Genomic DNA, 11,658 nt, shown 5'->3' on the forward strand with positions numbered 1-11,658 from the left:
CTTACTAATGAATCTAACACACTAAATTTTGTTTTATTTGAAACTTATTTGGCTAGTGAAAATTTTTAAGAATAATGATTATCAGAGCTATCCTCAGAGCTATTGAAGGCTTACTCGATCGTTAACTTCAAATTCTCATGAGATTAGTTGTGAGTTGGCCCAAACATCCACAATTATCCATATATATATTAAGTATAATACATCACTTGGTTTAGTGTTTGTCTTTACCAACCGGGACAAGGTTATCATAACCGGTAACTTGTATCACTATCATTGAAATTCAATTCAATTCAATCAAAACTTATGATTTATTAAGGTGATGAAATTGATATTTTTCTTTATTTTATTTGTTTTTTTATTATTTCTCTCCATCCTCTTAACCCAAACATGTAGAAGTAGTAGATAACATCATATGATGGCCGCCACAATCTCATATTTTTTAACATTATATAAGTAAGCAATCAATAATAAGAAGACTTTATAATTATGGTAGAAAGAAATCAACAGCGTACAAAGAAATCAGTTCCCAAAATAAATAAAAATAAGATAAAATAATTAATTTAAATGCAAAAAAGTTGGTGGCACTGCAGATTGGTTTCCACAAAAGGTCCAAATTTTCTCTCTTTCTGATTGACTTCTCCTCTCACTTTACTTTCTTACACGTGATAGGCAATACAGAGTTCCAGGTGGAAGAAAACGTCGGACTGGTCTCTCTTCACTGGACCGGTTTCTTCAGGCCTAGGCATTTTCCACAGCGTGGGCTTCTGCCATTTCTTCATTATTCCAAATCGGAAAGCTGTCTGCTTTCCACCACCGCCACATCCACACTTTCTCCATCCACTTCGCCTTCAATTTCTCTCCCATTCGTCAAAACTCGAGATAGCTGACCACGGCGAGCAGGTTCAGTTGAGCAGAAACTTCAATATTTACTCACATTTTTCAAACCCTAGAGTCCTTACACTAGCCGTTTTTTATTTTCTGGGGTTGGGGGGGTTTTTTTTGTACGGAGCATAGGAAATGGAGTTTGATCCGAGGGTTGTTGTGATTGATGATACAGAGGATGATCTCAACGGCTGCAGTGTTCATGAGTTTATATCTTCGTTGAGATCTTCGTTTCGGCCGCCTGATTTTGATAGAATGGAGGAGTACTTGATGTTGAGGGAGAAGTATCGGAAGCGAGAGAAGGAGGATTTAGAGGCGAAGACGAAGAAAATTTCGGACGCATTGTCGGCTGAACTCGGGAAAAAAAGGATAGAGAACGAGTTGCTTGAGGGGAAACACGCAGAAGAGGTTTCGGAGAGACTGGTGCTCCAAGGCGAATTGAATGAGTGTAAGAGAGAGTGCGAACGGCTCAAAGAGAATGTGACTCGATTGAGCGAAGATCAGAGGGTGATGTGTGATAGAGAGAAGAGAGGTGAGGAGAGGTATGGCAGGTTGTTGGAAGAATTGAAGAGAAATGAGGAATGTATTGCTCAATTGAACTGTAGGAACACGGAATTGGAATGTGAGAAAAGATTGGAGGAGGCTGAGAATGAGATGTGGAAGAAAAGATTTGGGGAGCTGGAGTCTAGGATATTGGCATTGGAAGAAGACACTGAAATGTTGAAGAGGGCAGAACCCAACTTTTATGAGAGAATGAAGGGGGACTTGCGACTGAGAACTGCAGGCTTCCCTGAATTGAGGGCTGAGCAGGAAGCAGGTACCATTATAAAAATTAAGAAAGAGATGGACCTGGAATCAACTTCGGGGAATTTGGAAACTATGCCAATTGATCAAATTGTGGGGAATTCTGTTAAAAAATATCATGCCTCACCAGGTGCAGGCTCTAGCTGCCATACCCCTCGCAAAGGAATCCAAAGTTTACAGGGCGGAGGTATGTAGAGAGTTAGTTTTTAATTTTATTGTGCTTTCTATCCATACTCGGTAATTCATAAGTCCCTTGGTTTATATTAACAAGTCTTTTTCATGTTTGCATAAGCTTTCATTCGGTATAAGCTGTGTTATCAGACTGGTGCTTTGTTTGCATATTTGTCAAAGTGATTTAAGTATGGTATGTCATTTGAAGTATAGGATAATTTGGAGGTGATTCTAAGGTTGGGCATTCGTTTCAACTTTTAGAAGTGTATTTTTGTGGTTATCTTTTCTCATGGCTTAGGAAGTCTTTGGTTGAGGGTCCTTTATCTTTGTTGAATTTCATTGATCATTTAATTCGATCCCTTTGTTGGTACTCTTTGAGCCCCCTTTTCATTAGGCACCTTCTCTAACCAATCCTTTCTTGCCTATCTGAAAAATGATCTAATACATGCATATGGGTGCATGCATGCTAGCCCACTCATGTACACTCATCCCATCTTTGGGTAATAACACTAGGTTTTGGTTAAAGTTACGGTATTGCCAATAACAAGTGTACATATCAGGTTATGAACTATGACAGTGGCTTTATGAAATTTGATTACGTTTCTTTCTTCAGACTTGAACTTCCCTAACATTATGAAAACATCTATCTATCATACACTGAGATCTATTGATCCTTGAAGTTTCTGAAATGATAGTTTTTTCTATGCTAGGTGGTGGAACACCAGCATTTGTAGGCTCTATCAACATCAGTGACAGTGATGATGAAATGCCCAAAGTAATGAGAAGTAATTCAACTGATCGTGATTCAAAAGAAGTTATGAGTGGAAAAGAAGAGCTTCCTCAAAAAATGAAACAGGTTATGCTTTTGAATCATAGAGGTACCCAAGATAAACTTGAAAGCAAACAAGAAAGTTTGGGTTGTACTGGTGCAGAAGATACTCCAAAAAGAAAAGAAGCTTCTTCTTTAACACGTAATCCAGTGTTTTTGAAGCGATTCAAAGGAGGAACTAATGCAGAAGATACTTGCGATATATTTAACAGTGATGATAGCTCCTCTGGCTCTGAAAGTGAAGGAGCTGAGGATTTTACTTTTGATCTGATTATGTCAAGACTTCAAAGCAACCAACGGGGATGATGCATTCAGGTATAACCGTATGACAAACAAAGCAAGGTCATTATTGTTTTCTTCATGTATTACTTTTATTATTAATAGAGATTCTTTGGATTTACAATTAATGCACTCAGACATGACTAAAGTTGCAGTGTCATTATTTAGTTCTTTTAGCGTGCTTTGGCAGAGCATTTTTCATTTCTGTTCTCTGCTGACAACCTACAGCATAATGGGGATATTTTTCCTTTCTTTCTTTTGTTCAGTTGCTCCTAGTGAAGAATACCATTTAATATGACATCAGTCTAATGAGTCCTTTTTATCATCTCATATATCTTCCTATATAAGGAGGTGATTTTGTGTGGTGGCTAGAAGATGCACATCGCAAAATGAGGTTGGCAAAAGCTGGGGACCATAAACATTCCGTGCATTTTTACTGTTTGTTCCTTTTGTCTCCGTGCATTTGAATTGTTCATTTCCTTTTGCCTTTATTAAATGATGCTTCACATGAGTCCTAACGAGCTTCTGCATCATAAAATGGGGCTTATGTCGTTTTCATCTGTTTAATTCTAAAAGCTTATGCCTCATGGGGCCTAGGGTTCCTTGCCAACCTGGAGCCAGTTTCTCTCAAGCTTTCTGGGTCTCGATCAGCAAGGATGCTGGTTTCAGTTGAACCTGGTTTGACAAATGCTTCTGTTAGCTTGAGCAGAAGATAGTATAGCATGGGTGACCTACAGGCCAAAAGATTCAAGCTGATTAAATAACTTTACTATCAAGTTTGTTTCATTTCATCCAATTGTTAGAAAGGAGATGTTATTGTTGTTTATATAGGAGTTGAATAGAATATGTTCTGTTTGCAATGAAACCAATCGTTCTTAATCTCTGTTTGGTTGCCAAGATAATGTTTAGAAGCATCCAGTATCAACCACTTGGAACCATTCTGTTCCTTCCTCATAGAAAGAAAAAGGAGAAGCTACGTATCTCTTGTTACATATTATTGATCTTTCTGTTGGTACTAAATTTTTCTGTACTCATTAATTCCAGGGGGGCTGCTGCTTTGGCCGAGTAACTGAAGAAATTCATTACAGAAGTACAACCCAGAAGGCCTTGATGCAACTGACTAGCCATTACCAGAAGGATGTCAGTTTTTGAATTTCCATTCTTGCATGGATTTCAAACCCTCCATCAGGTTTTTTTCTCCTCTAGGTATGAGCATGTATGTAGTTTTTCCTTGTCCGGCTTTTCTGAACTAGAAGAATACTTGGTGTTACGAATTTCGGTTTATGTAGCCTTTCCCTTTTAAGCCTTCTAGGGTTTCTCATACATGACAGTAAATGTTATGGATCTTGCTTTACGAATACTATCAAATCCTATGCCCTCTAAAATTTTCCATTCTATAGAACGCAGGTTGTATTTGTAGGCGATGCCTTGTGACCGTTGCATCTCTGCCTAATTCTAAATGTAACTTTTTTTGCAGTGTTTGAGTTAGCTTTTCCTTTATAATTTCCTGGAATTAAGCCTAATAAAATGATTTTCTTGTATTTGGTTTATAAAAACAAAAAATGTCAAATGTGTTTAGAAAATTATATGTTTTCAAATTATTTCATTTTTTATGTGAAAAAAAAAACTAAAATTTAAAGACATATGTAAAAATAATTTATTAATTTTAATTTTTTTTATTAAATGTACTAAAAAATGATTCATATGATTGATTTAAGTATAAAAATATATTGCTTTTCAAATAAGCCCTTTTGTATCCTAGTCTTATTTACGTGTGATTTAATAGCTACTATTTAGAATAAAATAGTAAAAAATAGAGAATTTTAATTATAAAAAATAGAAAAAATTTTAAAAAGAAAAAAGAAAACTAGGTGTTTTTAAAAAAAATCATTTTTAATTGTTTTTATTTTTTTAAGAGTTATTAAAAAATAATTATATAAATATAAATAATGATTAAAAGTAAAAAATATATATTAAAAAAATTATTTCTAAAATATATTTAAAAATATAACAAATAAGTTAAAAATATTTTAGGTTAAAAATCATTTTTAAGACCTATTTTTGAAAAGATTTTTCAAATAAAGTGTAAGACAAATTTCAGGGCAAATTTATGACTTGCTTGAAAACTGTTTTTTACAACAGTTTTTTGTTTTATTGAATAAAAAATATAGAAACAACAGTCAAAAATTATATTTTGTTTTTGTTTTAAAAATACAAAGTAAGATATTTTCATATAATATTTTTAAAATTATTTTATGTTGTTTTCCTTTGTTTTTTAAGAACTGTTTTAAAAATTAATTATATAAACATATAAAATGATTTAAAATAAAAGATTAGATATAAATATTATTTTTAAAATATATTTAAAAAAAAGTTAAAAATGTTTTAGATTTTCAAATAAATTTTTATTTAAAAAAAATTGGAGAATAGTTTTTAAAAATTGATCTCAAAATTGATTTTTTAGAATTGTTTTCGAACACCATTACCAAACATGGTCTATAATTTTTCACTTCCAACGTGATTACTTATAGTTAATTATTTTTTAAAAACGTTAATTTTAGTGGAATAACTTATAAGGGCAAAAAGAATTTTATTTGAAAGGGTAATTTTGTCATAAAAAGTAACAACTTCCTCGGGGGAAAGGGCTTTTCAGTGGGCGACATCGAATCAGCCTTCTTGTCGCATAGCAAAAGGTCGGAATGGTCCAAACCATAACAACCTGAAAGGCCAGCGGAGAATCCGTTGGAGTGGAAGAAACCGTTGGAGTGGTGTCTGCACGTTGGAGTGGTGTCTGCTGCACCCTTGGCTATTGCGACTTCTCATTTTCCACACCTCTAAACCTTTCTCTTCTCTCCTTTCCTATTCTCTTCCAAATCCAATTTATCCCCCATTTTTCACAACTGGAGTCTGTTCAGCTTCCGGTTAACAGAACCCTCAATCTCTTTCCCCATTTCCAAACCCTTTTCGTCCGTACATTGAACTTAAACAATGGAGTATGATCCAGAAGTTGTGGTGCTCGATGATAAAGAGGATGGTCTTAGCGGCCGCGGCGTTCATCAGTTAATATCTTCGCTGAAATCGTCGTTTCGGCTTCCGGATTTCAACAAGGTTGAGGAGTATTTGACGCTGAGGGAGCAGCAGTTGAAGCAAGAGAGGGATGAGTTGGAGGCGAAAATGAAGAAAATTTCAGACGGATTGTTGGCTGAGATTCAGAAGAAGGAGATCGAGAATGAGTTTCTTGAGCGAAAACATGCAGACGAGGTTTTGGAGAAACTGGTGCTTGAAGAGGATTTGAGGAAGTGTAAGAGAGAGTGCGAGGATCTTGAAGAGAAGGTGAATCGATTGAGCGAAGATCAGAAGGTGATGTGTGGTAGAGAGAAGAGGGCTGAGGAAAGGTATGGGAAGTTGATGGAAGAATTGAAGAAAAGCGAGGAATGCAGCGCTCAATTAAACTGTAAAAATAGAGAACTGGAGTGTGAGAAGAGAAGGATTGAGGCTGAAATTGAGATGTGGAAGAGGAGATTTGGGGAGTTGGAGTCCAGGGTTTTGGCTTTGGAAAAAGACACTGAGGTGCTGAAGAGGCCAGAACCCAACTTTTGTGAGAGTATGAAGGGGAACTTGGGAGTGAGAAATTCAGGTTTTTTTGAATGGAGAGCAGAGAAAGAAGCGGGTAGCCTTCGAAAAGTTAAGAATGAAATGGACATCGAATCAACCAGTGTGAGCTTGGAGAACAAGAAAATCAATGAAATTAGTGCCAGTTATCATACCCCAACTCAAAGAATCATGGATTTGCAGAATGGAGGTACTGGAGAGTTACTTTATCTTGTTTTCCATCCATCCATAGCTAATTTGGTAGCACATTTGATTTATATCGACAATTTCTTTGCATGTTTGCATATTTCCCAAAGTGATACAAGTATGATGCTTCATTAATAGGAGCCCTTGCTTTGCATGCCAAAAGAATATTTACTCTAAAAAGTATAAAGATAAACAGCCTTATCAAGTGTATCCCATAATGCAGTTGAGAACAATGGTGGCCTGCATTCACTTGATGCTTGGCTTCACCACCATCACCGTGAAAAAGGTGCTTTGTAGTCAAGACTTGAGTGAAAATCAAAGCCCCGGTTTTTTTGGCTAGGTGCTCTTATTTATATATTCACTCTATTTGCCCATAAACATAATGTTAGGAGTAAGTGAAATGGCCACAAGATCAGGTTCAGAGGATTATAAGAACTCTTGTAGATAGAATCACCCAATGATTGGCATGTCTAAGCAGTAGGGAGAAACTATTACATTATAAGGTTGCTTGCCCTTCTTTTTTTATTTTCGACTACAGAACAAAACCATATAGGGATTAAGTAGGTGTTTCATATAGTCTAGTCGTTAGTACTTGGATAAGTTCTACTAATGTTGTAAGGGGATCTCATGTTTGGTTAAGAAGGGGATTCTAAAGGCGTTAGATGAATATTGTTGAATTGTTTCTGAGTAGAACTAAAAGTTACTTCCTTAGAAATGATTTCTTATGTTGAATTTTGGGAATGCATTCAAGAAAATCCATGCAACTTTTGGCTCAATGTCCTAGGAAAGTTAAAAAACTTGGAAAGCTTTACTAAATAATGTGTTGTTTTGATTTGTCGTTATATCAAAGTAATTTGTAGCACCCTATTATCTGAAATTTTCCAACAATTCCTCCTTCCCCCACTCTTCCCCCTTCCCACCCCCCCTGCCCTTCCTGCCCTAACAACAAAACACAGAATTTGCCAATTATTTATTGAGGGTTAAGAACATTATTGGGCATAAATAACAGTATAAGTTTCTGTAACCACTTGGGTGATGCATTATTGTGCAAATGGGCACTCCGCTGACTCTTTTTCGGCAGCAATTACAAAATTTGTTATTAAGGTTTAGGTTGAGTTACAATATCACCAATATGTATCATTGACAACTACGCTCATCAGGTGTATGAACCTTGACAGTGTGATTACGAAATCCTATAAATTTGATTGGGTTTCTTTTTAAGATTACGGACTTCCCAAACCTCCTGAAACCTATATAAAAAAAAAAACTTCCCTAACCTCTTGAAAACATCTATTGCATATTGAGAGCTTCTATCCTTAAAAGTTTCTAAATGACAGTTTGGTCCATGTTATAGGTAGTGGAAGACCTGCATTTGTAGGATCAGTGGACATCAGTGACAGTGACGATGAAATGCCCAAAGTAATTAGAAATGCTTCAACTGATCGTGCCTCCAAAGAAGTTTTAAGTGGAAAACAGCAACCATCTCAAAGCATGAAAAATGTCATGTTTTTTAGTGGGACAGGTCCTGAAGATACACTCAAAAGAAAACAAGAAATTTTAGATTGGTTGGGTGAGGAAGATTCTCTGAAAGTAAAACAAGCTTCTTCTTCAACACATAATCCAGTGTTTTTGAAGCGGTTGAAAGCTACAATTAATGCTGAAGAAAATATCAGGGATACATATGATATTTCAGACAGTGATGATAGTTCTGACTCTGAAAGTGAAGCAGATGGGGTTTTTCCCTTTGATCCAGTTATATCAATTGCTCTCAGCAACCAAAAAGGATGATACACTAAGGTTTGAGGGTATGACTGATGAGGCTATCTCATTATTGTTTTTCCTCAGTTATTATTTTTGTTATTAATAGAGACAATTTGGATTTTTTGTTGATGCACCCAGGTAGGACTAAAGAAACAGTACCATTACCATTTTGAGCGTGGCCTGCAAATTAGGTTACTTATCATGCTAAGTTTCGCCAAGCATGTTCTATTTCTGTTTCTGCTGACAAATTACAGCATTAATGGAGGAGAAAAAGCATATGCTGTGTAAAAGAAAGAAAATAAAAATAAAAATAAAAGCAGGAACCATAACATTCTGTGCATTTTTATTGTTAATTTTCTTATGCCCCCCCCCCCTTACCTTGGTTTTTCTCAAGTCTTTGGTTCTTAATCAAAACCAGGATGCTGATTTTGGTTGAGCCTGGTTTAACAAATGGTTCTATAAGTTCCAGCAAGGTATTCAATGCTGCTTCAATGTTGGTTGTTCAGATTTGTCCAGCATAAAAAAAGGTACATTCCAGAAAATTGAAAATGATTAACTTTAAAGTCCAATTTGTTTTGTTTATAAGCGGCCAATAATCCAAAACTACTTGCCAAGATCATGTTTGTATGTTCCTTTCATCTTCTGTGCAGCCCAATGGAGCCATAGGATACCTTGTAGAGGGCCATTTAATATGGATCTCCAAGGACATGGAGATCTCCTACATTATCTTGTATAAATTAACTGCTTTGCATATTTGTTTACTTTGCTTGTACTAATCCTTACATGTTGATGCAGCTGCTTTTGCTAAGGTCAACCAGGTAACCTAAGAAATTGATCGTAGAGTTGTAGAAGTATGAATGACAGAACAGACTAACCATTGAGCACCATTGTAAAATCAATTTTACTGCCACAAAAAGTTCTGGAATGATGGGAGGAGTTTTTTGATTTTCCATTCTCTCATGGCTTTGAAATCCTCCATCAGGTTTTGATGAACGTGAATGGTGATTTTTTTTCCAGCTTTTCTGAACTAGAAGAATGCTTGATGTTTGTAAGTTTCTGTTTAGGAACTTCTTCCTCGGTTTAACAAACATGATAGTAAATTAAATGGTTCTTATTTTGTGAATACTATTAAATCCTATGCCTTGTAAGCTTATATAGAAAAAAAGATGTAAGGAAATCAAAGAATGATAGTACTTGTTTGTGTACTGTTCTTGAAAATGGAAAACAGTTATCTGACTCTAAAAATATATTTTTGATAAAAAAAAAACGGGTTTATCTTATTTTGATTTGGAAATTGGTTGCTTTTTGGAACAAATTTTAGGTGTTTTTAATTATTTTTTTAGAGTATTCGGTGCAACAATTGAAAAAGATGGGGAATAATTTAATTTTTTTTACATTGTATATAAATATATGGTAATCTTAAAACTATTTTTTATGTTTAAATTATCTTGAATGTTTTAAGTTTTTAAATAGATTTTTATTTTATATAATATATTTAAAAAAAAGATTTTAAGAGCAACTTTCAAAAATACTTCTGAAACCATAAATCCTTTTTTTTTTTCTCTTTTTTATTTTTTATTTTATGTTTTTGCCTCTCTTCGAATTTATTAGCCACTGTAAATTCTTGTGAAGCTGAGGGCATTTACATTAAATTGACTTTCCATGCGGGACGAGAAGCTGAATGGGGATGCCCTCTCACCTTGCGTACAGGCGCCTCACTTGAACTTCCAGTATGCCACTTCACGTCCGACACGTTTCCTCCATATTCTTTCCCGCCAAACGCGCTTGCTTTGCAAGTTGCACGTGGATGTTGCCAGCTGGCAACATGGCTCAATAAGAGCCATTGGTTTATCGGACTGAAACTATGGCCCACTAACGGCCACGTTAGATGCTTTCATTGGATCCACGTGGATTGTTTACGAGAATTAGTTTTGCCTATGATATTATAGGAATTGAGATAATTTGTAAGTCTGTTTAAAATTGTTTTTAATATTTTAAAATTTTAATTGAATAAAAATATACTTTCGATAAAATAATATTATAATTCATATGTAAAAATTTTATTCAAATACCCGTATTATAAAATCTTGTTTAGATATTAAACAATTTTCTACATTAAAAACCTATTATTTGTACTTTTATTTTAAGTTTTTTATGACGTGGATATTATTTATTGATTTTAAATCATAATTACTCTTATCTTAGAGAAAAATAAGTTTTAATTCACTAATTTAAAAAAATTTAATAAAAAGAATCCAAATTTTATAAATTAGATTTATTTTCATTTATTTAAAATTATTTATATAACCTTTAAAGCTATATATATATATATATATATAGATGTAATTTTAAAAAGTAGAATGAAAAAAATTCAAAATGATTTAAGAAACGCTATAGAAAAATAATTAAATGACAATCTCCATCTACAATTAATAACGGGTGAATAAAGTGGAGGAGAACTGCGACAGGCATTTGGGCCAGATCGAGGCCATTCCCTAAACTACAGGTTGGCTTAGGAGGCCCATCAATACTGGGCCCACTACAATAAAGTCTTAATCGGAGGAGCCATTCCCAATGGCACTTTAGTAATTAAAACACTCAACAGTCCCATTTTGGTAATTATAAATATTTATCCTCGAAAGTTAGTGGCCTCTCTTTCTCTGAGCTCGATCTGCTCAGCAACCGCCCGGAAGCTCAAATCAAAGGTATTTATTTACTTATTTATGAAAAAAAGGCAGAATTAATGTAATTTTACTATTTTAGACGGATGAAATTTGCAAATTTGGAGTTATGTATAATTAATTTCAAGGGTATAAGAGGGAGAAGAAGTCAGTATTTGGGTTTCTAGGGTTCCAATGGTTCAAAAATTATTCACTTCTGCTCTTTTTGGAGGATTCTACTCCATGATGTGGTGGTCGATTGGCTCATTTTTCTTCAGGTTTGGTGAGATTGGCGGTGATACTGTCACTTCCTAGTTAATTTTTCAGTTTGCTATACTGTTTGGTTGCTGAGAAAATCGACGGGAAAGTGAAAATTTGTGTGAAATCAGTCGAGAGGGGGGCAATAGTTTTAGGTGAATGAAATTGGGTTTCCCGGCTTTCAAAGACCCAACGCTGAAAAGTTTAAATTTCCTT

The 11,658-nt window shown here is 34.8% G+C and overlaps 2 protein-coding genes across 7 annotated transcripts; both read left to right on the forward strand.

Moving 5' to 3' along the window:
• Nucleotides 1–606: 606 nt before the first annotated feature.
• Nucleotides 607–4,441, forward strand: LOC117927560. 2 transcript variants are annotated; one of them, XM_034847141.1, is made up of 3 exons: nt 607–1,873; nt 2,568–3,028; nt 4,010–4,441. In XM_034847141.1, the coding sequence occupies exons 1-2, from the start codon at nt 1,018–1,020 to the stop codon at nt 2,990–2,992; spliced, it is 1,281 nt and encodes a 426-aa protein (XP_034703032.1). In that variant the 5' UTR covers nt 607–1,017; the 3' UTR covers nt 2,993–3,028; nt 4,010–4,441. The 2 variants fall into 2 exon arrangements, with proteins under 2 accessions (XP_034703032.1, XP_034703021.1); XM_034847130.1 differs by having other exon boundaries at nt 2,568–3,001.
• A 1,073-nt stretch (nt 4,442–5,514) lies between these two features.
• LOC117928932 (sarcolemmal membrane-associated protein) lies at nt 5,515–9,474 on the forward strand. Of its 5 annotated transcripts, XR_004653677.1 has the most exons (4): nt 5,515–6,767; nt 8,118–8,568; nt 8,943–9,051; nt 9,320–9,474. XR_004653677.1 is itself a non-coding variant. In XM_034849090.1 (3 exons), the coding sequence occupies exons 1-2, from the start codon at nt 5,954–5,956 to the stop codon at nt 8,549–8,551; spliced, it is 1,248 nt and encodes a 415-aa protein (XP_034704981.1). In that variant the 5' UTR covers nt 5,515–5,953; the 3' UTR covers nt 8,552–8,568; nt 9,320–9,474. The 5 variants fall into 5 exon arrangements, 4 of the variants coding, with proteins under 4 accessions (XP_034704981.1, XP_034704974.1, XP_034704990.1 ...); XM_034849090.1 differs by lacking the exon at nt 8,943–9,051; XM_034849083.1 differs by lacking the exons at nt 8,943–9,051; nt 9,320–9,474 and adding an exon at nt 8,663–8,919.
• Nucleotides 9,475–11,658: the final 2,184 nt, after the last annotated feature.

The sequence above is a fragment of the Vitis riparia genome, chromosome 2 (assembly GCF_004353265.1).
Source record: "Vitis riparia cultivar Riparia Gloire de Montpellier isolate 1030 chromosome 2, EGFV_Vit.rip_1.0, whole genome shotgun sequence".
In the NCBI taxonomy this organism is placed as follows: domain Eukaryota; kingdom Viridiplantae; phylum Streptophyta; class Magnoliopsida; order Vitales; family Vitaceae; genus Vitis; species Vitis riparia.